We start from the raw sequence: 25,948 nt of genomic DNA on the forward strand, positions 1-25,948 counted from the left end.
CCCGCTCGAGCCTGGTCACTGTTACGGTATTTATATCAAGACATTACGCTGATGTAACAACAAACGGAGGTGTCGATGTTTTCGCGAGCTACCCAACGCGAGGTAAATTCACTGGTGGCATCGCAACGGCTGATTCCTTTGTGAGTCGGGATCGACTGACTAATTTTGGTCCATCACAGAATTTGGGTATCACGATTTTTCGAATTGCCCGTTGCGAGCCAGAAAAAAGCCTTGCGTGCGTTTCCCGCGCACAGAAATCTAGAACGTTCTCTGCCACGAGGGGCGGTGAAAATTCAATGTTGTATGAAAAGATATATGACTCCCCATCCCAGACTTGCACGACCTCCGTCCGGAGAGCCGTTAAAACTGACCCATACAAAACGCAAGAGATTGTAGTTGGATGGCGCTCTGGCCACTCGTTTTGCAATTCATTTGCAATTCTTTTGCAATTCTTTCCGGTAAGACGCGAAGAAAAGCCGCGTGGCTGTGGGGGGAGAACTCAAGAATCGCGCGCTTGGAGAAGTGTGTGCACGTTGACAACGAGGCCTAGCCGGACAGCAGCGACTTGAGGAACCAGCAACCTCGGAAGCAACATCCGGGTCACAGGAGGGAAGGCAGGACAGGTTCGAGCACTCGACTGCCCGTCGGAACCACTCGCAGCACATTCGTCGCCACCGGACGAGCGCATTTAGAACCGTAATCAATCCTTGCGGCCCATTTCCCGTCCTTTTCGCGCGCTCTCTTAAAGCGTTCGTCTTCGGTGGAGATCATTTCTAGCAGGTAATGCGTGGGTGTCTTGAACATGGAGGGGAGGTGGCGTTCTAACGGTCTGATGCGTCGTTTGTGTCTCAGGTTATCAACCTAAAAGCAAACGCCCACCACATTTACTGCATACATCCCACCTCCACAACTCCACACAGCCATGACTGCTACATCGAGCGACTGGATCTTCTCGGAACAGGAGCTGCGCTCCACGCCTTCCCAGCGTGACGGCATGAAGTACACTGACGAACTCGTGCTTCGCCGCAAGGCGTGTGACTTCATTGAGAAGATGTCGAAAGCCTTGGACCTGCCCAAGCTTGCTCAGATCAGTGCAGACAACTACCTCCACCGTTTCTACATGCGACAGTCGATCGTGCGCTACGACAAGTACCTGGTCGCCGCTGCTTGTGTGCTGCTTGGCTCCAAGGCCGAAGAAAGCCCCAAGAAGATCGGCTACGTCGCCAGGGAGTACATAGCAGTGCGTAAGGTCGTTGAGAAGGACCAGGTCTTCTCCATTCAGAAGCATGACCCGCAAGTGATTGCTGGCAAGATCATCTCTATGGAAGGCGTTGTACTACACAACCTAGCCTACGAGCTGACACTGTCGCACCCGTACAAGTACATCAATGAGAAGGTGGACAAGGTGGTGCGTCTGCAGCACCTGAGCGAGCAGGAGACGAAGATCCAGAGCAGCAAGATCAAGCAGGTGGCATGGTCGTTCCTGAACGACAGCGCCTACACCGTGGCGTGTTTGCGACTTGAATCAGTGGACCTAGCGGCTGGTGCCGTGTACTTGGCTGGACTCTACGAGAGTTACGTGCCGGAGGACCTGTGCACCGCCTGCGGTCAACCGTGGTGGAGTGCGTTGGCGACCCCTCTTCATACCTTGCAAGGTATTGCCATGGCTATTTATTTGTCATGTGTGGTGACAATTTTTAAAGAAAGATGTGTTCTTTCCCCGTTTGTCTAGATGCGGCTCGCTACTTGCTGAAAGCTTACACGGCGCCGTACATCGAAACGAACGTGCTCGCGGCGGGATTGTCCAAGTTAGTTTATATGTTCCACCCGCCCAAGGCGGTCGAGAGCCCCGCGTCATTCGTAGAGCTGGACGTCGCGGAGCAAGAGCACTCGTCGCCCATGGTATCGTCCCCAATGGACTCCGCCGCGTGCGTGACGTCCCCAGAGTGTGGTAGTAGCCAAGGCAGGTCACCGTATGACCACGACTTCGACCACGACGTCAAGTCGCATGTCAAGGACAGTGAGGAAAGCCCTCGCGAGACGGCGCAGGTTCTGGCGACGCCCGCGTCGCTGCTGGACAGTTTCCCTATTGCCAACGATAGTTCAAGTGCTGACAAGTTGTTGGGAAGCACTGCAGCGACGCGAGCGGCGAACATCGGAACACTGTCGCGCAAACGCGGTAAGGACGCTGAAAACACGTTTTGTTCTGGAAAGAAGTTTAAGTACTGCTTGTAAGAGGCTGCGACGCGAGAGAGTGAGCGAGAGCGCTCCCCTCGCTGGGCGCGCCTCAAGCAGCCAAGCACCATCGTGCCAGGAGGCTGACAAGGTGAGGTTTCAGTCGACATGGGCATGTAGCGGCGCACGGCCCTCGTCGCCTCACAGCACTCCACTCTCACCATGCTGCATTTCGCTCGAGATGCCGCCATCAGTTTAGAAAAAGTAGAAAAGCGCTAAAAACTCGACAATAAAAACATATTTATAACGGCACCCACGCATATCACGAACCTTTGTGCACTCACCGACATGATCGTCACAAGCGCCATGAAGAGCAACGCCACATCGGTTTTCTTTAACCAACAGCTGCGATGCCATTGATCCGCACGAGCGCACATGAAGCCTTAGGACGATACAGAGCAGAGGCAATGCCACACACGAGACAAGGAAGGCTACAGCTCTTCCGTCACCCAGTTACCGAGTGCAGCCACTTCATCCACTTGCTCGTCCTACTTGGCCATCGCGTCGCCGACTGCCTCGATCCACTGACTCGATCGTAATCAAATGGATCAGTCAGCGGACAGTGCTTGACGCCGTTACATCAGCCCACAAGTCTTCGCTTCTTGCATGGAGGAACAACTCGTAGCTTCCGCTGGCGGTGGCAGGTCGAAAATGGCGACTGGATCCAACAGACACAAACATAATTGTGAGAGATCCCCTCATACGAAAATCGCAAGCTCACTGGCTGACTTGCTGTACCTTTGCGTGTTCGACGCCCTCATTTGCTGAGTGAAGCGTAGGCCATGAAGACCAAGCCTAGATACACCACTAGACAATCACTTGCCCTCCTCGAGGCAAACTGGAAACTGCGCCCATCGATCTGCACATATATTTGGAGAAGTGCTCTCGCCGGATAAACGACATTTATCCGGCGGGTCGCCCGTCCAACACGATTGCGACCTGCAACTATCAAATTTGCGAGGCATACGAATCCGGTGACAGCAGCTTTGAACTTAATATTTGTAAGTCACTATTTTATCACCCCCAACTAAACACTCCACACCACCGTCTCAAGCAGTATCATGCGACAAATCGCACTCATCCTGAGAACGAAGGCGAGAACTGGCCTCACAGCCACTAAAGTCTTGGCATGTTTTCGTATCAAATAGTCAAACGTAGTACAACAAACAACAGGGCAATATTTTTGGGGCCCCGGTAGTAAGGTGGCACACTGTACCACAAGGACTAGAACCCAGGAAAACCGGATCAAGTGCGCGGTGATCTGCTCGATTGGCGCTCGTGGTGTCGAGCTTCGAACGATCAGCCCGGAGGCTCCATGGCACTGTGTTGTGCGTGCATTTTCGTTCACTGCGACGGACAGACTTGCAATATTGCCACCTGGTTTTCTCCCATGGTCAACTGTGTTGAAGCACACTGCCACGCAACAGCAAAGATTGTGACTCACAATTTGTGGAGATGCTGCTGACCTTCCTGCCGCGGCAGAGCGCGTTGAATGTATGCAGTATTACCATCGCGTTGCTATCGAGGAACGCCGTTTCAATCGATACAACTCGGCGGCCGGCAGAGAACTACCGGTACATTTTTTCATGTGTAACCCACGTCCGACATGCCTTTTGTATCACCTCACTTAATTGCGCGGAGGTGAGCGAACTTCAAGACACATGCACTTCACTCCAGCACCCTTGACAAGCATGCCTTTCATTATCAACACTTTATCCGCTTAGTTGGAGCTATGCCTTGATCTTTTCCCATGGCTTTGCTGCTGCCGCTTCTCCGGCATTCATCTGCTGGCTCAGCAGCTCGCTCGAGTCGACGGACAGTTTGTCTTCAATGTCGCGGATGCCCGGCACCGTCTCGCCCTTCTGAATGAGATCCATCACTTCTTTAAAAGACTCGGGATATGACGGTCCGCCTGCCGTCACCGTCGGAGAGATGGAACTGGCCACGGCGACCGGCATCTTCTCCTCGCCATCACGTGCGGCTGCCGCGCTAGCAGCTACAGTATTGGAGGAAGAGGTCTTCATGTTTACATCAGCGTTGGCGATGCTGTTAACGCTGGTTTGTTGCTCCAGACGTGCCATAAATGCATCGAGACTCGTAGAGGTGGAACCTGACGGGGCACCGAACATACTTTTGCTGCTCTGCACTGCTGGACGCTTCTCTTCGACGGTGTTGGACGTTATGATAGTAGACGTAGTAGTCGTGGCAGAGGCCACCTCTTGTTTCTTCTTGTCCTGTTCCGCAAAAAACTCTTCAAGACTAGCGCGTGCTATCTCCTCAAGCGACAGATTGGAAGACGACTTCGGGTTGGTGAGAGACTGCAGAGCCTTCAGTAGCGCGCGAAGAATGGCGATGTTCTCATCGAATGCACCAGTCGTTTTGCTCGCTGTATGCCATTTCCACTCCATGTTAAGACCTGTCGTCTCAAAGCCAATGGACTTGAGCAGCTCCTCGTGATGCTGCACGATAGGAAAAGAAACATTAGTATCAAGATAATCGAGTTCAAATCCGTGAAAAGCTACCTTGAGAGGCTCAATCTTTTGCTTGAAGTTTGCATTACCAGGGGCAATACGGCGATAACGAGGCACGTCTGGGTTCTGCGAGTACCAGTGTGCAAAATATTAGATTATAAGCCATTAAAACAGAATAGCAACACGAAAGCTGTAGGTGGCCTTACCTCGACGAGGTTCTTGACGTACATGCTGAGAATGCCCGCTGCCAGCTTGAGTTGTTCCAGCGAGTTCTGCATATGGAAAGCACAGTTTAGACGATCGATCAATACGCATATCACAGGACTTAGCTAGACTCATACCTCAGTGCGGAGCTTCTTCAGTGCCATTTCCATCCGCTCAGCTTTGGATACTTGTGGAACTACGGACGGTTGCTGCGAGTTGCCTGAAGTTGTGGCTGCTTCGGTATTATTGCTTCCGATGGTTGTAACACTTTGCTTCTTTGTGTGTCCGTTGCCTTCCTTCTCCAATTTCACATTCGACTCGTCAGAGTTCTCTGCCTTCTTCGAAAGCAAAAGCGTCTTCAGCGTCGAAATCTCAGCCTTCAACTCAGCGATAGACTGTGCATTGCTCTGTTCAGCCAGTGCGCTGGAAATCTGGGTGGTCAATAACGTTTTGCTCTGCAAGTCGCGCTCCTTCTCATCCAAAGACGAGCTCAACTTGGACAGTTCTTCTGTCTGTTTTTGAATAGCTGACGACACACTCGAAAGCTCAGCAAGCAAGGCCTCGTCTTTCTTCGCTTCCTGCTCTTTCTCCTCCTGTACCTTAGCAGCCTCCAGTAGAGGCGGCATCGGTCGCTGTAGCAGCAAATGCGGTCAGCATACACCTACCAATAGTTCCAATTACACAACTAAGCCACATACCAGCCACGGAATGTAGCCCGACTGCACGGCGTAGTTCCATAGGAATGTAAGGATCGAGGCCGCACCCACTAGCGATGACACCGTCCACAGTACTCGAACGTAAGCAGGATATCTTGCTCGTCGTTGCATCATCTGTATAGGCGCAGCTGCACTCATCATCATCGGCGCTGCCGTTGGTAGTTGCTGCTGCTGTGGAGCTACTGTCTGTACTATTGACGTTGTAGAGGTTGCTGTCCCGCCGTTCTGGTGGCGCTCGATCGCCTCTTGGATCTCCTCTTTGGTCATGCCTTTGCCCTCTAGGAATGACACACGCTCCGACAGCGGCGTGGACTGTGGATTTGTAGCGTCAGGACAGGTAACAGACACACAGTAAACCACATAACACAAGGCGCACCTGCACATTTGGGTGCTGCAGGAACTTGAGCCCGTTCTCCACCATTTCTTCGCGCATGGTCATCGATGACCTGGGGCCAAACTTGAATCTGCCAGAATTTACGTCAACCTTGCTATTTCGTAATTAGGTGTGGTCCACATCAACATAATTTTATGTTCAAAACACAGACGACTGTTTGGCTGGCTGACGACGAGCTATTGGTGAAGTGACAAGCAGGAAACGTTACGAGCGATATGGCTCCTCCGAGCAAGCGAGCGAAGAAAGATGACAGCAGCGAAGCGAATACTGACGGCGCTGAGTCTGCGTTCCAGATGCGTAACCCGTCGCACATCAAGAACAAGATGAAGCGCCAGCTCGTGATGCAGAAATTCCGCAAGGAGAAGAAGGAGGCCAAGAAGGCAGCGCAGCTCAAGCGCCGGCGCGAGGCGGAAGAGATGGGCGAGGAAGCACCGGCTAAAATGGAGCCGCGTACCATTGATAATACGCGCGAGAAGGAAGTGACGATGGTCAGCAACGAAGGTGACGAGGAGATCGAGGCTGACGAACGGGACGACGAATTCGCCAGCATCTTTGCCAATGAAGAAGCGCCCAAGCTCATGATCACCACACGTCCATTTCCGTCTGGCGAACTATACCACTTCATTAAGGACCTCATGGATCTGCTGCCCAACTCATTTTACTACAAACGCGGCACCTTCGACATCAAGGAGATTGTGCAGTTCGCCAGCAACAAGAAGTTCACGCACCTCATCGTTCTATCGGAGAAAAGCAAGATCTGTAATGGGTAAGTTGATGGTTGATTGTTATTCACTATGTTACACAGTGACTAACTCTATTGTTGCATAGTATGCTCGTGAGCCGCTTGCCTGAGGGCCCAACTGCGTTCTTCAAGGTGTCGAATGTAAAGTTGACGTCCAGTATCAAGGAGCGCGGTCGCCGCACGAATCATCAGCCAGAGTTGATTTTAAACAACTTCTCGACGCGTCTGGGTCACCGCGTGGGTCGCTTCTTGGGCTCGTTGTTCGAGCACCAGCCCGAGTTCGAAGGCCACCAGGTCGTGACGTTCCACAACCAGCGCGATTTTATCTTCGTACGACACCATCGCTACACGTTTGAGAACGAGAAGAAGGCGCGTTTGCAGGAGATCGGCCCGCGCTTTACCATGAAGCTGCGATGGCTACAGCAGGGGACATTCGACACCAAGTTCGGCGAGTACGAATGGATCCACAAGCAGCACCAACTCGACACGTCGCGCCGGAAATTCCACCTCTAAGCAGTCTGCATCATCCATTTACTCAATTCACAACATTAGAGCCCTCCTTTTGATCTCTCACATTGCATTTCCAATTCGGTGGTGCAGCTCCCCAGCGTTGTTGACAGATTTAAAACACATGGCGGGATTTGCTCGACGCGCGATCCGATCCTTCCCGACCGTCCGTTTCGTATGGCGGGGGTACAAAGTCTCTAGCGACGACGCCGTTGTCGACGATGCGTTCCCTTGGCGAGCCATCGGATTGCTGCTGCCATTCCTGTTGTGCAGATATTGTCGATTGGAAATGAATTCTTTAGTGGCCGGCCTGGGACAGCGTATCTGACTGAGGAGAGCACGTCTTTTAGACGCATATCGCATATTCTCCAGTTTCCTGGAGCTTCTAGACCTCTCGGTACAATGCTACCCACAACAGCTCCACGCAGGCAGGCATCGCCTCGGGATAAAAAAGTAAAGAAAAACTTCTTTTCAGCGTTTAAAATATAATCTAGGGTGCCACAAGCATCGACAGCAGATCGCCGCCGCGCGATGCTCTAGACGCTATCTTCAGAATCAGCAAGCTGGGGACTTCACCCTCGGCACATGTACATTCTGGCATCTGCGACGATTGCTGCTCCCGACCAAGCGCACCTCTTGTCTTCCCATCAAGCTTACTCGTTGGTGGCCTCCATCAGGTAAGCGATCAGGTCGCGGCGCTCCTGCGGCTTCTTCAGGCCGGCGAACACCATCTTGGTGCCCTTGATGTACTTCTTGGGGGCCAGGAGGTACTCGAACAGGGTCTCGTCAGTCCAGACGACGCCCGAGTTCTTGTTGGCAGCCGAGTACGAGTAGCCGTCGGCCTGGCCGGACTGGCGGTTGATCATACCCGAAAGGTTGGGGCCCTGCTTGTGGGCGCCACCAGCGTTGGTGGTGTGGCACTGCGCGCACTTAGTCTTGAAGATCTTGGCGCCCTTAGCAGCGTCTCCCTTTCCGCCGGCAACGTCAACCATTGTTCTAAAGTGTGTGGGGTGGGGGTGTTCTGGTGGTGCTTCTGACGGCAATGCGGCCTTTTTCAAAGTGCGTCGGCGAAAGCTGCGGTTCAGAGGGCCAGGTAAATTTAGGCTGTTTAAATCACCTAAAAAACCTTGGGGTTGAGGTTTAATTGTTGTTTCAAACAAAACGTGGGGACATGAAACGACCGAAACTGCCGTCCTATTGCAGCCAATCAAAGACCGCGACACAGCTCACAAGTATCTAGTTGAGCCTGTCATTCTGAGTCGCGTTCGCTAAAGCAGCAACGATACATTCAATTATGAAGCTACCAAGACCTAATTCTTGGGAGAAGGTACATGTATAAGGAAAACGTAATGCAGACGGTTTTTCGCTGGAGCTACGAGCCCCGACCTCCACTCGCTGGGTCCCATCGTGATCCACACGATGACGCATCGACGTCGCATTTGATGGATCACTCGCACGGCTCTGCACTTCAGGTTTGTTGCTTTCAGGTGTTTTATTCCGTTTTGGTGGTGTGGGCAGATCGGAGCCAAAGACGCGCAGTCGCTTCAAGACGCTCCATGCAATGCGTTGGCGGCGTGCGGCTTTCGCTGAGGGAAAGTTAAACCAATGCAGACTCCGTTGGGGCAGATTAAACGGCAAGCAAGTTCGTTTGGCGCAAGGCCAGGTGTGCTGGAACAAGACTGCTTTCTCAATCACGCCCAGATTCATGTGATTCAACTGTGAGACGAGTGATGCTCGAGGCTGCACTCGAAGCACCGCGTTTCCGATACCAGCGCTTCTGCCATTGCCGTCACCATTGCTATCCATCGTTGGTTTTTATTCGATGCTGAATGCACAGCCTCTGAAGTGGAAGAACGCATGGAGACAGGAGAGAGACCACGTATTGTTGACAGGGCAATGTGTTGGTTGCGAAGCCTCGGGCGGTTGACTGGCTATCGTGCGCGGCGAGATGAAGCGGTGTACGTCTGAGGTGCAAACCAAACAGGTAACACGGGGAGAAATGAGAACAACAAGACACTAGAGGCATTCGGCGTGCAATGCATCGGACTTAGGTAGCAGGGCGTCGTTACACCTGGACTACTTGTAGTGATACTTTTCGCACTATCAGCGTGCAATATCGCTAGGTTTGACAGGCAAAAAAATGTGTAGGTTGGCCAGGATCGTTGGCAACGCAGATACCAGTATCGCTTTATCCACAGCGAACCGAGTACCGTATCTAGCTGTAGATAGAGACTGCAACGTTTGCGTTACCACGCGGAGCATATCATGTGCTCTCACTCTCGGGAGGGTTTGCGTTTGCATCAAACAGCACTGCACTGCTCGTCGAGCAGTCCTCGAATCCAAAACGTCATTTTGAGTGTGGATTGAGCAAAATCAACACAAACAGAACACAAATTTCATGTGGTGCACATTTGTATACTTAACAGAGGAATCCTCAAAACCCCGACAAAACCGATTCCTTCGCTTCAGTGGAGTGCATCGATCGAGCACATAACTTCTGCCCGACATGGCGTCTGCAAGGTACCCGACGCTCCCTGACTGTCCCTGAGAACGTCCACTTTGTTGTACATCGAGTTCTCACCTTTCTGTCCGTGTTTCCCTCCTTAGCCGCCCCCTGACCGCACAAGACGACGAGTACTTCCCGTCGTTCTTGACGGCGCTACAGGCCACTCCCAAGACTGACAAGTCGAAGGAGAGCGTCCCTCGCGCCCGCTCCGAGGCAGACGTTCTTTCATCCAAAGCCAAGCCGCGTCTCACCTTCGCCGAGAGCTTGTCCATGAACCGCAATAAGCAGCAGGGCGTAAAGATTCCGGATGACTCGCCCTTCAGCTTCAATGGCAACTACCAGGACGGACTGGGCACACGCAGACGTAAAACTGCTTCATCTTCGAATGATGCTCAGGACGAGGATGTGCCTCCTCCGCCTACAATGTCGCTACTGGACCCCGTGGGCTTTGCAGCAGGATCACACAGTGTGGATGATGACGAGGCCGCGGCTGTTGCCTCGGCACGACGCAATGCTGCGGCTGCAAGATCCGCATCCTACCCGAACATTCACAGTGACGAGTGGGGACAGGATAAACAATACTGGGTCACGGTGTTCGGCTTCCCGTCGAGCGCTAGATCTTTCATCCTACACCAGTTCCAAGCTGTGGGCGAAGTCGTCAACTACTCGAGCAGCAGTGGAGGGAACTGGCTGCATTTGCGTTATCACACGAGACTGCAGGCTGAGAAGGCGCTTAGCTATGACAAACGCGCGTTGGCGAACAACATCATGATCGGAGTCAAGAAATGCTACCCATCTGACCGGGACGCGAACGCACTGGACGAGACGCCTGTGTCCAGTTATTTTGGCGCCCAGGCGCGACAGAGTCTCGGATCCAGAGACCTGGAAGTTGACCCCACGGATGCCGACATCATGCTGCCTCCACGACGTCGACAGGACATTTGCTCGCGGCTTCTGAGCTACCTATTTAACTGGTGACGTGGCTCTCATTTTGCAGAGGATAAAGCAGAGTGAGTGGCTGTGGAGTACTAGTAGAAGATTGATAGTTACTACAAGAAAGGCGAACGTTAGACGGAGCTGGATCCCCTTCAAAGCTCACGGATGCAACAATAACATTTCAAATGGAACGAAGAGCAAGTATGGCGCGTGAACACGCAGAGGCAAGCACTTCGTCGAGAGCGAGGCATACAGACGGAGTAGATAATAGGTGAAGAAGTACTGTGCACTGTTCGAAGAGCTGTTAGCGTTTCTGTAGGGATTCATCACGTGAGCAGTCAATGCCGAGTGCTCCACGTATTAACAGCCGGCTTGCATCAACTGTAAACTTCAGAATGGGGTGCAATTGCGCCTGCAATTGATCACCATCTTCAAGGATCGACGAGACGGCACCAAGCAGAAAGTTGTCGCTTCATCAACACCGCGAGGTGCACACGTTGGCTCCAGCCAAGAGCCCTCACATATGCTGTCGTCTCATTTTGCCCCGCATTCAGCAGTACGTGCTTGAGCAGCAGATCGTCTCCAATGCCTCCAAGCTCGCACGATACTTGCTGGCCTGCTCACAAGTACTGACACGACACTCCCCTACTTCTACTAACGACGTTGTTTTGATGATTGAGTTAACTCCTGGGCACAGACGTTCATATGGGCCACCAATATCGCGGTGGTCCCAAGAACCGGAACCTCTTCACCGCCAATGTCTCCAAGGCCTTCGTCGTCAATGACTTCATGGCTGACAAATTCTCGTGCAGTTCAACCGCTAGTTTCCGGACGAGCACTCGGCCCTCCCGGACAACAAACACCATGTCGGCTAAAGACGTAGAAGACATTCCATCAACCAGTTATCAAAAGTATATCTACTGTTCGGTGGGCTCTTATCGACCTAGATGTCGAGTGCTTAATGGCCACCAAACAATGCAAACATGTTTGTCATGCCGTCCTTGAAGGTGCACTAGGCAGCGTCGCGCTAAAGACACGATTCAGTAGACTCGCGTATCCACAAAACAGGTGGCTTCACAACTAGCATCAATCCCATGCCTCGGCGCGATGCAAAATTTGTTAACCGAGACCCCCATACTGATGCAACGCAAAGCTTCCGATGAGTTCGAACTCGGACTCTGCGTTGACATCTTTGGTGCTTGGATTGCACTCGCTTCAGTTTGCGGCTAGTTGTAATTACTTATAAAGCTAAAAAGATTATCCATGTGATATCTCTTTTTCCCTTTGTCAATAATGATGCTGCTCGCTCCTATTCGTGGAATATTTTTATACCATGCGACTAGAAATCAAATATCGCATCTCCGTTACCAAGCAGAGCAAATCTGTGCACACAATCAAAAGTTTCCGGAGCCCCTCGTCAGGCCCAAAAGACCTTCTTCATCGTCGTCGCTCAAAATGCTGCCGTCCATCGTCCCCCGCATCCAGCAGAAGGTCCTGGAGCAGCAGATCGTGGCCAACAGCCCCAAGCTGACGGCCATGCTGAGCCACCCGGCGGGTCCCTTCACTGTGCACTTCTGGGCGCCTACTTTCAAGTGGGGCATCTCGCTGGCTAACGTCGCGGACATGAAGCGTTCGCCTGAGACCATCTCGGTAGCACAGCAGACGGCAGTGACAGCCACGGGCCTCATCTGGTCCCGCTACAGTTTGGTCATCACTCCCAAGAACTGGAACCTCTTCGCCGTCAACGTCTTCATGGCCGGCACGGGTCTCGTGCAGTTTTACCGCAAGTTCACGTACGACCCCAAGAAGGTCGAAGAAGCCGCCAAGTCCAGTTAAACCTAGTAGACTACACCACCTACCTACTATACAAACCACCTCTCAATGTTCATTCTCAAGCAGGTACGAACTGCTGGGAAGAGCACGTCTAATGACCTAATTGAATGAGTCTGTTGGCAGATTTTTGCTTTGTTTGGTTTTGTAGTCATAAAAAAGGGTCCGGGCTAGAATAGATTTTTGAGGTCATAAAAAACCAAAAATACTTCGAAGGTTAGTTGCCTTCCAGCCCCAACGTTCAAGCGCCTCCAACGTTTAAGCTACATCCAAGATGTCCGCACGTCTCTGGAAGATCCTCGTAGTGGCATTTCTTGCTCTCTGGGGATTCGACATCGTTTCCAGTAAAATGACAGCAAACTCCCAGCAGGCATATCGAGACGCAAAGGCGAGGCAGGATGCAGATCGACGCGCTACCGAGGTGATGAGGCAGCGAATACTTGCGGAATCTGCAGCCAAGTTCGACCAGCAGCAGCAAAATTTTGGCAACTACGATGTGAATTATTCGAGGAATCAGAGATATCGCAACTTGGGTAGCAGAAACTATAACCGAAACAACCAGAACTCTGCTAGCAGAAACAACAACCGAAACTACCAATACTCCGCTAGCAGAAACAACAACCGAAACTACCAATACTCCGCTAGCAGAAACAACAACCAAAACTACCAGTACTCTACCAGAAACAGCGACCGAAACTACCAGCACTCTGCTAGTAGAAACAACGACCAACACTACCAGCACTCTGCTAGTGGAAGCAACTACCAAAACTACCAGCAGCGCAACAATTAACCTTCTGTGTCATGTAAATTTACTACACTACTAGCAACCAAGTGAGGTTCATATACTGTGTGTAACCAAGACCTGCGCATGGACGGTAACGACGATGTGAATTACTCGTGGATCAGTGCTTTTGAAGATTGGAAACAGTTCGGACCAACCCTCGTTGACTTCGTCTGTTTACTTGAATAAGAGGCACTGAAAGCGATCTGCTGTGGAAGCAGGAGAAGAGTAAGGAATAACAGATAACTTCACTAGAAGTAGCTGCTTTCGTAACTTTCGCATACAATCTCATTAATGTACTCAAGAGAAGCACACTTGAACTACCAAGTAGTTCTTTCGTCATTGATTAGTAGTTGAAGTTTCACTGAAAATTCTTATACGATCTTTCGAAGCGGGGCTACCAATGCTAGCGGATATCTACCATCAGCCATAGGATTCCATCCCCAATCGGTGCAATCTGCGATGTCCGGAATCACCGCCTCTGTGATGTTGCATACTGGAGCTCCTCCCAAACTCATCCACTGTCCGATACCACCCACCCACGTTGGCAACTCTATCAGTTCGGTATGATCGACCGACAAATAGTTAATAAGAAGACCGTCTCTAATCGAACTGGGAAGGTTTTTGATCGGGTTGTATGAAAAAGCGATCTCCAAGTATTCATCAAGCCGAGACATGGTCGTGAAGAGATCGTCGGGTATTGATTCCAGCCCATCATCAATCAAAGACACCGAGAGAGACGGAATCTTGAAGAATGCAGTCGGGAATTCCTTTAGCGGTGCGTGTTCCAGATATACAAGTCTAACGTTAGACCACGCGTCTGCCAGGTTATCTGGAATAATTGTTAGATTGGTAACTGAAATCTCGATATCTCCGAGCAGTGGGGGCAACGGAGTCGTTAACAAGCCTCGAGGGATTTCCGTCATATTCGTGTAAACCATGATAAGAAAAATCATTTCTGGATGAAGATCTGCGTTCAAAGCTGCTTTCTCACCCCAATTGACTATGGACACATTCCAGAGTTCCAGTCCGAGTAGATTTCGGAAGTTACGAATAGAAAGAGGCATCTCAAATGCTGAACAATGCTCAAAGATGACCGCCATCACAGCGTCACTTTGCAGATGGTCGAGTTGGTCGCTGGGTGTGAGGACTCCTTGCTTGTAGCAGTTGAATTTTAGAACGGAGCAGCTGACGTTTACTGCAAACCACGGTCGAAGCCCTTGCAGACACAACTCCATAGTATTCGCATCCGCACTACTCGCCAAGTGTGCAGCGTGGAGATGTAGTCCAAGTACTACAGCTCCTGCAGTCATGAAACTAAGAGGAGCGACGAAGCGTCTTAAGAAATAAAGACCGACTACGTGAGCTTGGGAACTCTGCTTCAAGGCTTTACTCATTTTCCGCGACTTACTGCGGACCACTACAACGGAAGCTTTTGCTTTGCGAGTGCTTGTGAATCGTTGAGGAGGATAAAGCTCGAGAACGAGACTGATACTTGCCATTCCAAACAAAATGCTGAGATGTGGCACGAGTTTTGTGACGCCGTCAATAAAAGTGAGTGCAAATAGTGCTTGGTTCTCTCGAATGAGATTGGGGAACGACACGTCGCCGTAGAGAATGTCACTGGGAAAGCCGTACCAGGAAGCATCGAACACTTGAGCATAAGGGACGAAGATAGTGAGCGGTAGAATAAGACAAGCGAATGTCGTTAGCAATGCGTCTATAGACACACACGCCACGCGCTCTCGAATTGCGATCTTCGCTTTGTCCATCTTACGCGTCGACGCTGCTTGTGACTCCGAAGCAAGCATGAGATAGTCTAGCAGAGGTGTGACCCAACAATTCGTCACTACCATGCCCGCATACGCTTGGTTGATCCATACTCGACCGATTAGTGTACTATAACGATAACACTGAACAACTTGAGCACCGGCCTCCACAGCTTTACGCACCACGAAGACTACTGCGAAGTGGGTTCCCTCCACGCTCAACACATTCTGCAGACCTGAAGCTGTGACAGAACCAATCGCAGTGATAGAATTTCGTGACCAAGTAGTCCGAGGCGCGACTGGTTGAGCTCTCTTACTTCTCTGAACAATTTTCTTAACTAGTCGATGGATCAAAGTAGCGCGTGGAAATACAGCGGGAGCCCGAGACTTGATCGACCAAAGCAAATGGAGCACCAATTGCAGTCCATGCAGAGCCCCCAATATGCCTACAAGTGTACCGAATAAGCAGAAGTAGCGATGTTCCGGTAACGCTAGTAGATTTGCGTAGTAGGCCATTAACGGGTTTTCCATGAAAAAGTAGAGCATCGCCATTGCAAGTAAATAAGATGCACACAACCCATGAAGTGCCAATACTAGCAACCACACTGCCACAAACTCGAAAGTCGATAATGGGTCGGTATGCTTGGACGTTGGTGGAGGGTGGAGATGACTAGAATTTCGTGGAGCTATACTGAAGCTCGCTCTCTCCACGACGAAGCCGTCGTCTTCTGCAACAATCGCCATCCTTGGACACTTCGGACCAATTGAGAAATGTCCGCTAGTTTGGCTAAGGACAGAAAATAGCCTTGGGATGGAGTTGGACAACTACTTGGACGGTCCAAAACGTCAAGAATAGTGACCAACGAAAGCACATGACCTCAGAGCAGAGACATGGGAAACCGTGGATCTTATTAGCAGGGATTAGCTACATTTCGAAATAGCGAACGCCACGAACGCAACTCCACTTCAAAAAAAATTCTGCCATAATAAAAAAGCATACAGGTTTTGTCATTACACGAAATCATCCCTAAAAACACATTTGCCATTTTACTCTAATCTTCGAAATTGTGCTACTAAAGCTAACGGGAATCTTCCATCGACCATCAGATTCCATCCCCAGTCGGTACAATCAGCAACTTCCGGTAATATCGCTTCCGTGTCATTGCAAATTGGACACCCACCCAGATTTATCCACTGACCAGCTCCATTTGCCCAGGTTGGCAAATTCGTCAATTCCGTATGATCAAGAGTCAGGTAGTTGATAAAAACGTTTTCTCTGGTCGACGAAGGGAGATTTTTGATCGGGTTGTAAGAGAAACAGATCTCCAAGTACTCATCAAGTAAAGATACCGTCGTGAACAGGTCTTCAGGGATCGTCTCGAGTCCGTCGTCTAGTAAGGAGACCGATAGCGATGGAATCTTAAATAAAGCAGTAGGGAATTCCTTGAGCGGGGCGTGTTCCAGATAAACGAGTCGTACGTTGGACCACGCATCCGCTAATTCGTCTGGGACAACCTCAAGGTTGGTGACTGAAATCTCGATATCTCCGAGTAGTGGCGGTAGTGGCGTGGTTAGAAGACCTCGAGGCATCTCGGTCATATTCGTGTAAGCCATGGTAAGGTAAAACATGTTCGGGTGAAGATCAGCGTTCAGCGCAGCGTCTGCATCCCATTTTACGATCGAGACATTCCAAAGTTCCAGTCCTAGTAAATTCGGGAAACGGCGGATGGCTGGAGGCATCTCAAATTCTGGACAATGCTCGAAAACGATGGCAGTGACGGCATCACCTTGAAGTTGATCTAATACATCGAATGGTGGTGACAATACGCCGCGCGTGTAGCAATTGTATTCAAGGATCGAACAGCTCACATTGACTGCAAACCACGGTCGAAGTCGTTGCAGACACATTGTCATAGTTGCAGGATCACCTGTGCTCGCCAAGTGTGCGGCATGAAGATGTAATCCGAGCACAGTAGCTCCGGCGGTAATAAACCCAACAGGAACCACCCAGCGTCTAAAAAAACTCCAACCAACGACGTGCATGGGTTTTACACGTGTCAAACTGCTTTCCGGTTGTTCATTCTGTACTTGCCCACGAACTGCAACGGTGGAACTCCTTTTACTTTTGATGCTCTTAAATCGTCGAGGAGGATACAATTCCAGAATGAGGCTAATACTCGCTGTTCCGAGTAAAATACTCAAGTGCGGTATAAATTTCGTCATCCCATCGAGGAAACTCAGAGCAAAAAGAGCTTGGTTTTCACGGATAAGGTTGGGGAAAATCACATCGTTGTACAGCATTTCCTGCGGAAAACCGTACCAACCTACGTCAAATGCCTTAGCGTAAGGCACGAAGATGGCAAGAGGTAACGCAAGACACGTCATGATCGTCAACAGTGTATCGACAGTAACGCAAATGGTTCGTTCTCGAATGGATAAAGCGGCATCTTCCTTTGCCATCGATATCTCCTTGTCAGTTCGAGAATCGGATGTCACCATGAGATAGTCCAGTGCAGGCGTAACCCAGCAGTTAACAACCACCACAGCTGCATACACTTGATTGATCCACACTCGACTGATTAATGAGCTGTAGCGATAACACTGAACGATCTGTGCACCTGCTTCCGCAGCTTTGCGAATCATGAACACTAACGCGAAGTGGTCACCTTGGACACTCAGCATATCCTGCAAACCCGCAGCTGTAGCAGCACTGATGTAGGTGATAGAGCTTCGAGAACGAGAAGCTGATACTACCGGTTGAGTTTTCGCAGTCTTTAGTCCTTGTAAATGTCTAATCACTCGATTGACTATCGCGGCTCGAGGAAATACAGCGGGGGATCGAGATTTGATGGACCATAGCAGATGAAGGACCAATTGTAGTCCGTGTAGTGCTCCGAGAATCCCCACAAGCGTTCCGAATAAGCGGAAGTACCGACATTCAGGAAGTGCCAATAAGTTGGCGTAGTATGCCATAAGTGGATTTTCCATGAAGAAGTAGATCATCCCTTTCGCCAATAGGAAAGCTGCGCACAGACCATGGCAACACAACAGCAGTAGCCACACTACGACATACTCGACTGTCGGTACTGGATCTATCGACTCAAGCTCAGCTTCAGGCTTGGAGATCCGTCGTAGAGGAACGACACTATAGCTGGAGCTCTCGACAACGAAGCCATCGCCTTCTTCAACGTAACCAGGTTGGACTATGCCGGACAGACCTCGCCGCATCGATGCGTTCGTTCTCCAGGGGTAGAATGACGTACTGACAAAAAGTAGGACATCCCTTAAATTGAAGCGATAAGAACATTTCTTGTCTTCCACGCGACACTGCACGAGCTATCTTTGAGAGTTTGACGACCGTCCATCCGGGGACGGTGAAGGATCCGTTAGAGGGGTTTGTAGCATGCGTCCACTTACTTTGCGACAACGAAATACATTACGTTTGTGTTCACTTGACCCATGTTGAGTGACTTCATTTTTTTTTAGCTATCTTACGGATTCACTTGGCAACGTTTCCATCACGGAAATTGAATCCGGTGTCTTTCAGTGTATCAATCAATCAATGTACGGAGGACCCAACAGGTGAAAATAAAGTAGCAACTGCGCGAATCCACTGCCATAGTATTTATTCCAATCCTTTGAAAAGTCTAACTTTGGTTCTTACCTTCGGTTTCGAGATACGCACGCATAAGAAAAAATGTGAAGCTGTTAGCTTTTATTCTCTTTTACGGTGCTTATATTCTCATTAGCGTCTCCCACCGACGAATACGACGTAATCCCTTCACTTAACCGCGGAAACTATTGAGTAGCTGTTCCTGGAGAGACTTTGAATTCAACTGGTAACCCGATGATGCAGGCATATTCATTCCTTGCTGTCCACTCATTGGAACTTGCTGCTGCATCTGCATTGTCTGTTGCTGCATACCTCTTTGCATTGGTTGCTGTTGTTGAATTCCCATCATTGGTTGTTGCGTTCCCATTGCCATCGAAGGCTGCATGTTCATAGACATCATCCCTGGCTGCATTCCGATACCTTGCTGCTGCATTCCATAGGCCATCGGCTGCATTGGCATTGCATTCTGTTGGAGTCCCATACTCATCGCTTGTTGCATTCCCAAGCCCATTGATACCATTCCGGCCATCGGCTGAGACTGCATTCCAATAGACATCGCCTGAGGTTGCATGCTCATCGATATTGGCTGCTGCATCTGCATCGATTGCATCGTATTCATCGTCATCGGAACAGGCATTGACATCCCAAGCATCTCAACAGGTTGAGGAGATCGCACCTGTTGCTGCATCATTGCAGAGTTCCCAAAATCGGTTTTTATAGGCTGCGGCACAGGCAGATCCACGTCAAAGTTGATCATATTGAGTGCATCAAAGTCCCGATGAATCTTGGCGCGACGTTCCTCTCGTTCTTCTCGTCGTTCAAGTTTTTCTTTGTTATGGTTGATAGCCCACTGCAATTCCTGTAGCCAATTCCCACGCTCTTGTTCACTGGTAGCGACAAGTTCGTGGCCACCGACAATTCCAGGGACTTCGATTCGAAATCCACAGCCCTTCGGCCTGTCAGGAAATGTAGCGGCCACCACCCGCACCTCGTAGTTAACCGGAATGATAATTATTGGCCGTATACCAGTGGCATTCTCATACAGCAGCACAGCTTCCGGTCGTAGCAATGCAAAGTGTTTGGCCCACACGCCGTCCATCTTCTTCCTCATCAAGGGACCACGTAAGACGCTATTCGGCATCTCAGCGGCGTCTACAGCACTTACATTAGCATACTGCATGCCATTGAGACTCTCGTTTGGGTCAATTTCTCGCTCTTCCAGGCCATATCCTTTGTCTTCTTCCTCTTCTTCATCGTGGACGTTGTAGGCCGCATCGAGATCGACGTCTTCCAGTTCGGCCTGCTTCTTCATCCACATATTCGGATGTATCATTGGGTAACTTCCCCCGTAACATTGAGGGATGGCCGGAGGGGGTAGCATCATATTGAGTTCTCTGGGATCGCCCATAACTCGAATTCTCTGCTGGGTACGCGCTCCAAGTAACTTGGCCAGCAACATTGTCAACACTTTAGTAAAGGCCGAACTGTTGATCACTAAGATCCGCTTGACTACTTCCGGGTACCAGTTCTTGCAGACTTGTAAAATATCTGTGACCATCTTGGCCTCCAGGTTGGCCAGTGTGCAGTTGGCTACATCTACAATGAACACGATACCCGGGGCGTTCCGCTCCTCCATGAGCTCCACGGCCAAGTCCATTAGATACACGCACAGTCTACGTGCATCTTCAAGAGAACTGACGGCCGATCCGTCGGCCGCCCCGCGGCCTTGACGCTGCAGCTTCTGGCCGTCTCCAAAACCTGGTTTAAAGTACTGGAGCTGCAGTAATAGAACGGGACAGCGCTCTGAGTCCGCGGCCCCGTCCAGTAAATGAACGTAACCTTTGCGTAGTTCTTCCTGTAGTGTAGGAAGCCCCACGTTGAGGTCCTGGTAGTGCATCTCCGTGCGGAATGCGTGTTTTTCCTTGAGCTGTAGGGCCGCACGCATCACGTCCCCATTGTTGCGTCGTAAGGTGCGGGCCATCTCGGCTTCTGTGAAGACGTCAGGGAGGGCCACAGCGCTGGCCAGCGCCTGGAGGGGAGTAGGATGGTGGCCAAAGCGCTGGCCATGTTGCAATTGGGCTGCATAAGCCCCAACATCACCAGGAAAGTTGGAGGGACCCTGGCCGTAGCCCCCACCGCCGTACGAGTAGCTCATACTCCGTCGCAAGAATGTTTGATACTGAAGCGACGTTTTTTTTTTTAGAAAGTTCTCAACGTAAATGGCTACACAGGATGGCTTTCTTAGAAACAAGGATGAATATAGTGACAACAACGCTGTTTAGAAATAAGTTACTTTAGTCATTCTGACCACGAATACCCGAGCAGCTCAACTGAGAGCCGAAGATGACTCGTGAGGATAGCTACAAGGTTACGAAGCGGAGGTCTGCGCGATTACCACGCTGGGAGTTTGCGGTCGTTTGGTTGGTATTGATGACCCTTCACGCTCTGTGCGCGGCTTACTTGCTAGCAATGGCACGACTGTACTTCTTCATGGAGAACCCGAACATGGCTTACATCTCGAATCTCTTGGCATTTCCCGAACAACGCAAATTTCGACTTTTCGGTACATTTGTGGGGATCCTCGGTGGCTTACACACTGTCCAATTGGTACTACATATTGCTTCATCCATCCACGCACGAGCTTTGGTTGTGTGGCCTCGAGATGCAATGATTACGCGTCTTTTGAAATTTATTATGCGTTATAAACCAGGGAAAACCTCTAGCTTCTCGGAATCTAAAAGTCGAATACACAACACAGCCATGCGTACCCTCACAGCAATAGAGAAAACTCTAAGCGTTCAAGGAAGCCATTTCGAGTTTATCTTTGTACTGCGTAAGGCTGTGGAAGTGGCTGCGCAGATTTATCAATGCTACAATTACAGTACTCTAATCTCTCGTGTGTGGATTAACCAGGCGTTTGTAGCCATGACCGTGATCAACTGTTTAGTAACTCCGATACTGAATCACCTGATGCTGGCGTCTGCGTCTCGTGCAGTAACTAAAGTTTCCTCGATACGCAGTCTCAATGCAAGAATTCCAGCCATTCGTGAGCGAACCTTATGCGTGACTGTGGATACTTTACTTACCGCAATTTCGAGTTTAGCAATACCACTTGCAATTTTCATACCTTGGGCACATAAATTTGACCCAAATCAGTGGACGTTTCCAAGTGAGATCCTGTACGACGACACGATGTACACCAGACTAATTTACGAGAACCAGTCCATATTTGCCCTCTCCATTAGAGACAGTCTCTTAAAGGTTATCCCACATGGAAGTCTCCTGCTTGGACTAGCGAGTATCAGCTTCATTCTCGAGAAAAACCCAGTGAATGGGTCGTCAGTCAAGAAAAATGTTTCCACTGCCATTAAAGTATCTTCGGCAGCTCCACAACATCCACCGGAATTTTCGGGTCTTGGGAGATTGCAAGATATCGCAGGTTTTATATTTTTCCTAGTGGTTTCTACAGTTGTGTTGGCTTTACATATTCGAGCTGATATGCTCCTAGCCAACGCGAACTCCTGTACAGCACAAATGTGTGAGCAGAGTGTACGTCCGTGGTTCGCACAGAACGTCAGCTGTTCTGTGGTCAAGTTTAACTGTTATCGACAAGGAGTGGCGAGTCCAGCAGAAGACGCTCTCGGTGGTTTGGAGCGCAATGCACTGGCGTCGATTATCTTCGAACACTGCTCCGAATTTAGGATGCCCTCTTCAATACGAGAGTTCCCAAATTTACTGGGACTCGAGCTCTGGAACGTGACAATCGTCAATTGGGGAATCGAAGCTGCGTTGAATGCAAATTTGCATCCGAAAATGGGGTTTCTCGTTATGGTACGAGTAAACATGACGGAACTGCCGGAAGGTGTGCTGACTACTCCACTGCCCTACCATCTCACCGACTTTGAGATCGTATTATCAAATCTCTCTAGAATTCCTGATGCAGTGTCCGAAGCTTGGATAAACGCAGAGACATTGTATTTTGAGCATGCATCACTCGAAACGTTCCCTACAACCCTCTTTTGTCTTCCTGTTGTCGAAGTTTCTCTAGTAAATAATAATCTGAAGACTCTACCCGACGACCTCTTTTCATCAGATATTTACCCGAGTTTTTATACTACGCTGGCGCTTTCGTACAATCCACTACCAGTTCTCCCCGAAGCGGCGAAAGAGAGCCTGATTATTTTGGAACTGTGGTTACCTTATACTACTATTACCACACTGCCTTCCTGGACCGTAACAATAGTTGGAGATCTGATTGAAGCAGGAAATTCACCGGTTTGTGAAGACGATACAACTCAGCTGCTCGATATTGTAGAGTGCTCAAGTACTGAATGGAATCCGCTTGAGAATGGGTTCTACCCTTTAAGTTTCGTGGAACCAACTCGACAACTATAGATGACGCTCTTCATCAAACCTACTAATCAGACATTTCAATCTCATGCTCTTTATCAAATGGTGAGCCGCCCAAAGACACGGTATCCAAGATATTTCCCTCTACCCAGTCAGGCGTGGCTGTCCGCTGAGTGAACTCCGGTTCAGCCTTTGGTGACAATACAGCTTCTTCTATTCGATTTCGTAGCTTGTTCAAGTTCTGAATGAACTTAATTAAGCTCACTCGACAACGAACGAGAAAGCGCAAAGCTTCGGTCGGATAGCACTGTTACGCAGGGATCCTACGCTTTGTCATCCGCACTACAAGCCACAAAGTCAGGGATTTCAGCTCCATCATCGTTACAAAGTGATGACCCATCCATCCACACTGCATTCCACACATATATCTCTACCCATGTAGGAAGCTTTGTCAACTGAGTGAACTCCAGCGCCAGATACGACACGTCAAAATGATAGAATCGAGCTTTATGGAGGTGTTTCAAAGGATTTCTGGAGAGACCAAAGTCGCAGCATACGACGAAACACTTGATAGAAATACGTCCTGGCATATCGTCTCGATTGCGTTGTCGATCAGAGATAGTTAATTCAACATTGGGAGCTGTATGAGCGATACTGGAACGAATTCAATTGTCGTGTTCGATGAAAACGAGCTCAACATTACTCCAACTCTCCATGACCTCATTAGGTAATTTCGTGAGGTTTGTGTGTATGAATTCCAAGTCCGTCAATTGTCCAGAGAAAACCTAAACGTATCGTAACTCGCTATCCCGTGATATTTCCAGTGATATACTACCCAACGTGTAAGGCGAACGAATCTGTGAAGGATAGATGTAACGAAAGATAAGCTATGAGTGGCCCAGATTAACTGTACGTACCGCCAGTTTTCGAGACAGGAACTCCGAGATTACTCACGAATTGAAGGGTTTTGCTCACCGAGAACACCAAACGCAGTGCCTACAACGCGAAAATGACAATCACATTCAGGTGCTAACAAGTTTGCGAAGTATTCGAGGTAGTCGTTCTCCTGAAGCCAGTGCAGTTTAGTACAAGAGAGCAGGAAAACTGCAAAGAGCGAGTGAAAGCAGCAGATTGGACGCCCATAGTGCATCGTGTTGATTCTATCAGCGACGTTAGGTGGTGATGCATTTCAAATGTCTTGGAAGGGAGGACTGGTATGATCCCTAGAGACACCCGGTGCATATTTAATTGTCTCGCTTTGTACGAAAAACAATTATACAAATGGAACAGCTTGAAATAGTTTCCAAGTTAAGTTATCTACCTCGCTGTTTACACAGGTCGTGCTTTAGCCTATGAGAGCTTCTTATCGTCCGTTTCGAATGCTGGGTGACAGAGCTGTCATGCTATTCATCGCCAGGAAAAAAAAGCTTTCAAGTCGACCGCGGAATGTGTTGTGAGCAGCAGATAACACACAACCTGGTAGTGACGCTCATTGTCAAGTCGAGTTTCGCTTTAGTTCTAAACAGCCTGCCAACTACACCACAGTCGCATCTTCAGCTATTATTGCTTCTGAAAGCTTCTTATCATCTGTATCAAATCGACTTTTGATCGTCGCGAGTCTGGGTGAAAGTGCTGCCATGTCGATTTCGGGTGCATTCGCCGCAAGGAAGAAGTTTTCAAGTCGACAACAGAATGTGGTCAAGAGAAGAAGACAACCCACGACTAGCAGTTGTACGGTACTCCATTGAGCCGCATGAAGCACTTCAACGTCGTCCCAGCAGCTTTCGGCGTACACCGTGCCCAGATCTACTTCGTTTCGTTGACCAACGAGGCTCATGGAACCGACGATAGCCCACGCGATGGATATAACAGCGAACGTGGCGAGTCCCAGTGCTACCAACGCCTTGCCGAGCCGCGAGGACCCTGTACGACACCTACGTGATACGAGCGGACAGACGATAGCCAACATCGTTGCAATTAACATGGCCAGGAACACAGATGCGGCTCCAAAGAAAAAGGTCTGTGGTGACAGCAGCTCCGATGTGTTGCACGCTTCAGCAGTACGGCTTTCAAGGCAGGACGCGACGTTGAGCGTCACCAACAAGGCCAATGGGGGCAGCAATAACGCTCGCTTGGTCAGACGCGAGCAGCACGAGCAACGCAGACACCAGATCATCGTCAAGATCTGCGCGCATCACATTGAACAAGAAGATCAGACAAATCTCAAACCCCATGTTCATGTTGAAGTGGTTGAAGTTGACGTGAGTTATCAATACGAAGTATAACGTACATCGCATTCGATGGTGAAGAGCGTCTCCCGTACACCCAGCCACGTCCCTACCAACACACATCCGCCAGATAACGACAGACAGAGCACTACTAGCCAGTGCGAAGCTAGACAGCCGTGCTGCATGCTCAATACGAGGCCCATTACGCCCCACATCTCGAGCCCCACCACTGTTGCTGCCACGCTGCGTCGGAACGTGGGTCTCACGTGGTCGTAAAGAGCATTAACGTCGAATTTCGATGGGATCTCCTCAGTCTTGGTAGTGAATCGACACAGCGCGAAGGCAGTGACAACGAGCAACGATAGTAGTGACACCTCCAAAAACACACGTAATCGTGGTAGACACTCGTCGGTCATGAGAACGTATGTGGTGGGCAGCAAGGCAACAGGATCGCCGACCGGAGACTAGCTGTGTGATACCAAACTTCTCCAGAATTTTGATTCAGAATAAGCAAGCGGACTAGTCGCTATTCAAAATAGCTGACTTGGACGTCCAGCAAGACATTACTGTCTGTAACTCCTACTTCTACTTTACTTTCCAATCACTTACACATCTCATGATGGGTGTAGATGACATCTTCGTGAGAACTCCATCATTCGCCGCCAA

General features: G+C 49.9%; 13 protein-coding genes across 14 annotated transcripts; 6 read left to right on the forward strand and 7 right to left on the reverse strand.

Moving 5' to 3' along the window:
- Positions 1-922: 922 nt before the first annotated feature.
- On the forward strand, positions 923-1,732 carry PPTG_07048 (hypothetical protein; the record flags this gene model as incomplete). Its single annotated transcript, XM_008901205.1, has 1 exon — positions 923-1,732. One exon carries the CDS (start codon positions 923-925, stop codon positions 1,730-1,732), a length of 810 nt encoding a protein of 269 aa, XP_008899453.1.
- An 82-nt stretch (positions 1,733-1,814) lies between these two features.
- Positions 1,815-2,426, reverse strand: PPTG_22007 (hypothetical protein; the record flags this gene model as incomplete). The annotated part of the gene is made up of 1 exon (XM_008901614.1): positions 1,815-2,426. The coding sequence occupies one exon, from the start codon at positions 2,424-2,426 to the stop codon at positions 1,815-1,817; it is 612 nt and encodes a 203-aa protein (XP_008899862.1).
- A 1,027-nt stretch (positions 2,427-3,453) lies between these two features.
- On the reverse strand, positions 3,454-6,111 carry PPTG_07049. 2 transcript variants are annotated; one of them, XM_008901207.1, is made up of 6 exons: positions 6,003-6,111; positions 5,609-5,938; positions 5,048-5,542; positions 4,913-4,978; positions 4,758-4,832; positions 3,454-4,694 (listed from the first exon to the last, which is right to left on the reverse strand). In XM_008901207.1, exons 1-6 carry the CDS (start codon positions 6,063-6,065, stop codon positions 3,966-3,968), a joined length of 1,758 nt encoding a protein of 585 aa, XP_008899455.1. In that variant the 5' UTR covers positions 6,066-6,111; the 3' UTR covers positions 3,454-3,965. The 2 variants fall into 2 exon arrangements, with proteins under 2 accessions (XP_008899455.1, XP_008899454.1); XM_008901206.1 differs by having other exon boundaries at positions 5,609-6,111.
- Positions 6,112-6,181: 70 nt separating this feature from the next.
- Positions 6,182-7,380, forward strand: PPTG_07050 (hypothetical protein). The gene is made up of 2 exons (XM_008901208.1): positions 6,182-6,786; positions 6,849-7,380. The coding sequence occupies exons 1-2, from the start codon at positions 6,236-6,238 to the stop codon at positions 7,273-7,275; spliced, it is 978 nt and encodes a 325-aa protein (XP_008899456.1). The 5' UTR covers positions 6,182-6,235; the 3' UTR covers positions 7,276-7,380.
- Positions 7,381-7,634: 254 nt separating this feature from the next.
- Positions 7,635-8,332, reverse strand: PPTG_07051 (cytochrome c). The gene has a single exon (XM_008901209.1). It carries the CDS (start codon positions 8,259-8,261, stop codon positions 7,923-7,925), a length of 339 nt encoding a protein of 112 aa, XP_008899457.1. The 5' UTR covers positions 8,262-8,332; the 3' UTR covers positions 7,635-7,922.
- Positions 8,333-9,702: 1,370 nt separating this feature from the next.
- Positions 9,703-11,644, forward strand: PPTG_07052 (hypothetical protein). Its single transcript, XM_008901210.1, has 2 exons — positions 9,703-9,789; positions 9,877-11,644. The coding sequence occupies exons 1-2, from the start codon at positions 9,776-9,778 to the stop codon at positions 10,751-10,753; spliced, it is 891 nt and encodes a 296-aa protein (XP_008899458.1). The 5' UTR covers positions 9,703-9,775; the 3' UTR covers positions 10,754-11,644.
- Positions 11,645-12,166: 522 nt separating this feature from the next.
- PPTG_07053 (hypothetical protein) lies at positions 12,167-12,547 on the forward strand (the record flags this gene model as incomplete). Its single annotated transcript, XM_008901211.1, has 1 exon — positions 12,167-12,547. The coding sequence occupies one exon, from the start codon at positions 12,167-12,169 to the stop codon at positions 12,545-12,547; it is 381 nt and encodes a 126-aa protein (XP_008899459.1).
- A 268-nt stretch (positions 12,548-12,815) lies between these two features.
- Positions 12,816-13,487, forward strand: PPTG_22008 (hypothetical protein; the record flags this gene model as incomplete). The annotated part of the gene is made up of 1 exon (XM_008901615.1): positions 12,816-13,487. One exon carries the CDS (start codon positions 12,816-12,818, stop codon positions 13,329-13,331), a length of 516 nt encoding a protein of 171 aa, XP_008899863.1. The 3' UTR covers positions 13,332-13,487.
- A 209-nt stretch (positions 13,488-13,696) lies between these two features.
- On the reverse strand, positions 13,697-15,835 carry PPTG_07054 (hypothetical protein; the record flags this gene model as incomplete). Its single annotated transcript, XM_008901212.1, has 1 exon — positions 13,697-15,835. The coding sequence occupies one exon, from the start codon at positions 15,833-15,835 to the stop codon at positions 13,697-13,699; it is 2,139 nt and encodes a 712-aa protein (XP_008899460.1).
- A 303-nt stretch (positions 15,836-16,138) lies between these two features.
- On the reverse strand, positions 16,139-18,319 carry PPTG_07055 (hypothetical protein; the record flags this gene model as incomplete). The annotated part of the gene is made up of 1 exon (XM_008901213.1): positions 16,139-18,319. One exon carries the CDS (start codon positions 18,317-18,319, stop codon positions 16,139-16,141), a length of 2,181 nt encoding a protein of 726 aa, XP_008899461.1.
- Positions 18,320-18,627: 308 nt separating this feature from the next.
- Positions 18,628-20,904, reverse strand: PPTG_07056 (hypothetical protein). The gene has a single exon (XM_008901214.1). It carries the CDS (start codon positions 20,857-20,859, stop codon positions 18,877-18,879), a length of 1,983 nt encoding a protein of 660 aa, XP_008899462.1. The 5' UTR covers positions 20,860-20,904; the 3' UTR covers positions 18,628-18,876.
- Positions 20,905-21,896: 992 nt separating this feature from the next.
- On the forward strand, positions 21,897-23,099 carry PPTG_07057 (hypothetical protein; the record flags this gene model as incomplete). Its single annotated transcript, XM_008901215.1, has 2 exons — positions 21,897-22,143; positions 22,174-23,099. 2 exons carry the CDS (start codon positions 21,897-21,899, stop codon positions 23,097-23,099), a joined length of 1,173 nt encoding a protein of 390 aa, XP_008899463.1.
- Positions 23,100-24,588: 1,489 nt separating this feature from the next.
- PPTG_07058 (hypothetical protein) lies at positions 24,589-25,698 on the reverse strand (the record flags this gene model as incomplete). Its single annotated transcript, XM_008901216.1, has 2 exons — positions 24,589-25,239; positions 25,345-25,698. The coding sequence occupies 2 exons, from the start codon at positions 25,696-25,698 to the stop codon at positions 24,589-24,591; spliced, it is 1,005 nt and encodes a 334-aa protein (XP_008899464.1).
- Between the last annotated feature and the right edge of the window lie 250 nt (positions 25,699-25,948).

Source organism: Phytophthora parasitica (genome assembly GCF_000247585.1).
Source record: "Phytophthora parasitica INRA-310 unplaced genomic scaffold supercont2.11, whole genome shotgun sequence".
NCBI lineage: Eukaryota > Oomycota > Peronosporomycetes > Peronosporales > Peronosporaceae > Phytophthora > Phytophthora nicotianae.

What these genes read in the sequence shown, in the direction of transcription:
- PPTG_07049 (XM_008901206.1), bottom strand. Translation starts at nt 6,010, where the DNA reads ATGTGCAGGTGCGCCTTGTGTTATGTGGTTTACTGTGTGTCTGTTACC. An exon ending in TGAAGAAGCTCCGCACTGAG is followed by an intron (nt 4,979 to 5,047) that starts GTATGAGTCTAG and finishes TTCCATATGCAG; the next exon opens with AACTCGCTGGAACAACTCAA. An exon ending in ACGTCAAGAACCTCGTCGAG is followed by an intron (nt 4,833 to 4,912) that starts GTAAGGCCACCT and finishes TGGTACTCGCAG; the next exon opens with AACCCAGACGTGCCTCGTTA.
- PPTG_07050 (XM_008901208.1), top strand. Translation starts at nt 6,236, where the DNA reads ATGGCTCCTCCGAGCAAGCGAGCGAAGAAAGATGACAGCAGCGAAGCG. An exon ending in AAAAGCAAGATCTGTAATGG is followed by an intron (nt 6,787 to 6,848) that starts GTAAGTTGATGG and finishes ATTGTTGCATAG; the next exon opens with TATGCTCGTGAGCCGCTTGC.
- PPTG_07051 (XM_008901209.1), bottom strand. Translation starts at nt 8,261, where the DNA reads ATGGTTGACGTTGCCGGCGGAAAGGGAGACGCTGCTAAGGGCGCCAAG.
- PPTG_07056 (XM_008901214.1), bottom strand. Translation starts at nt 20,859, where the DNA reads ATGAGCTACTCGTACGGCGGTGGGGGCTACGGCCAGGGTCCCTCCAAC.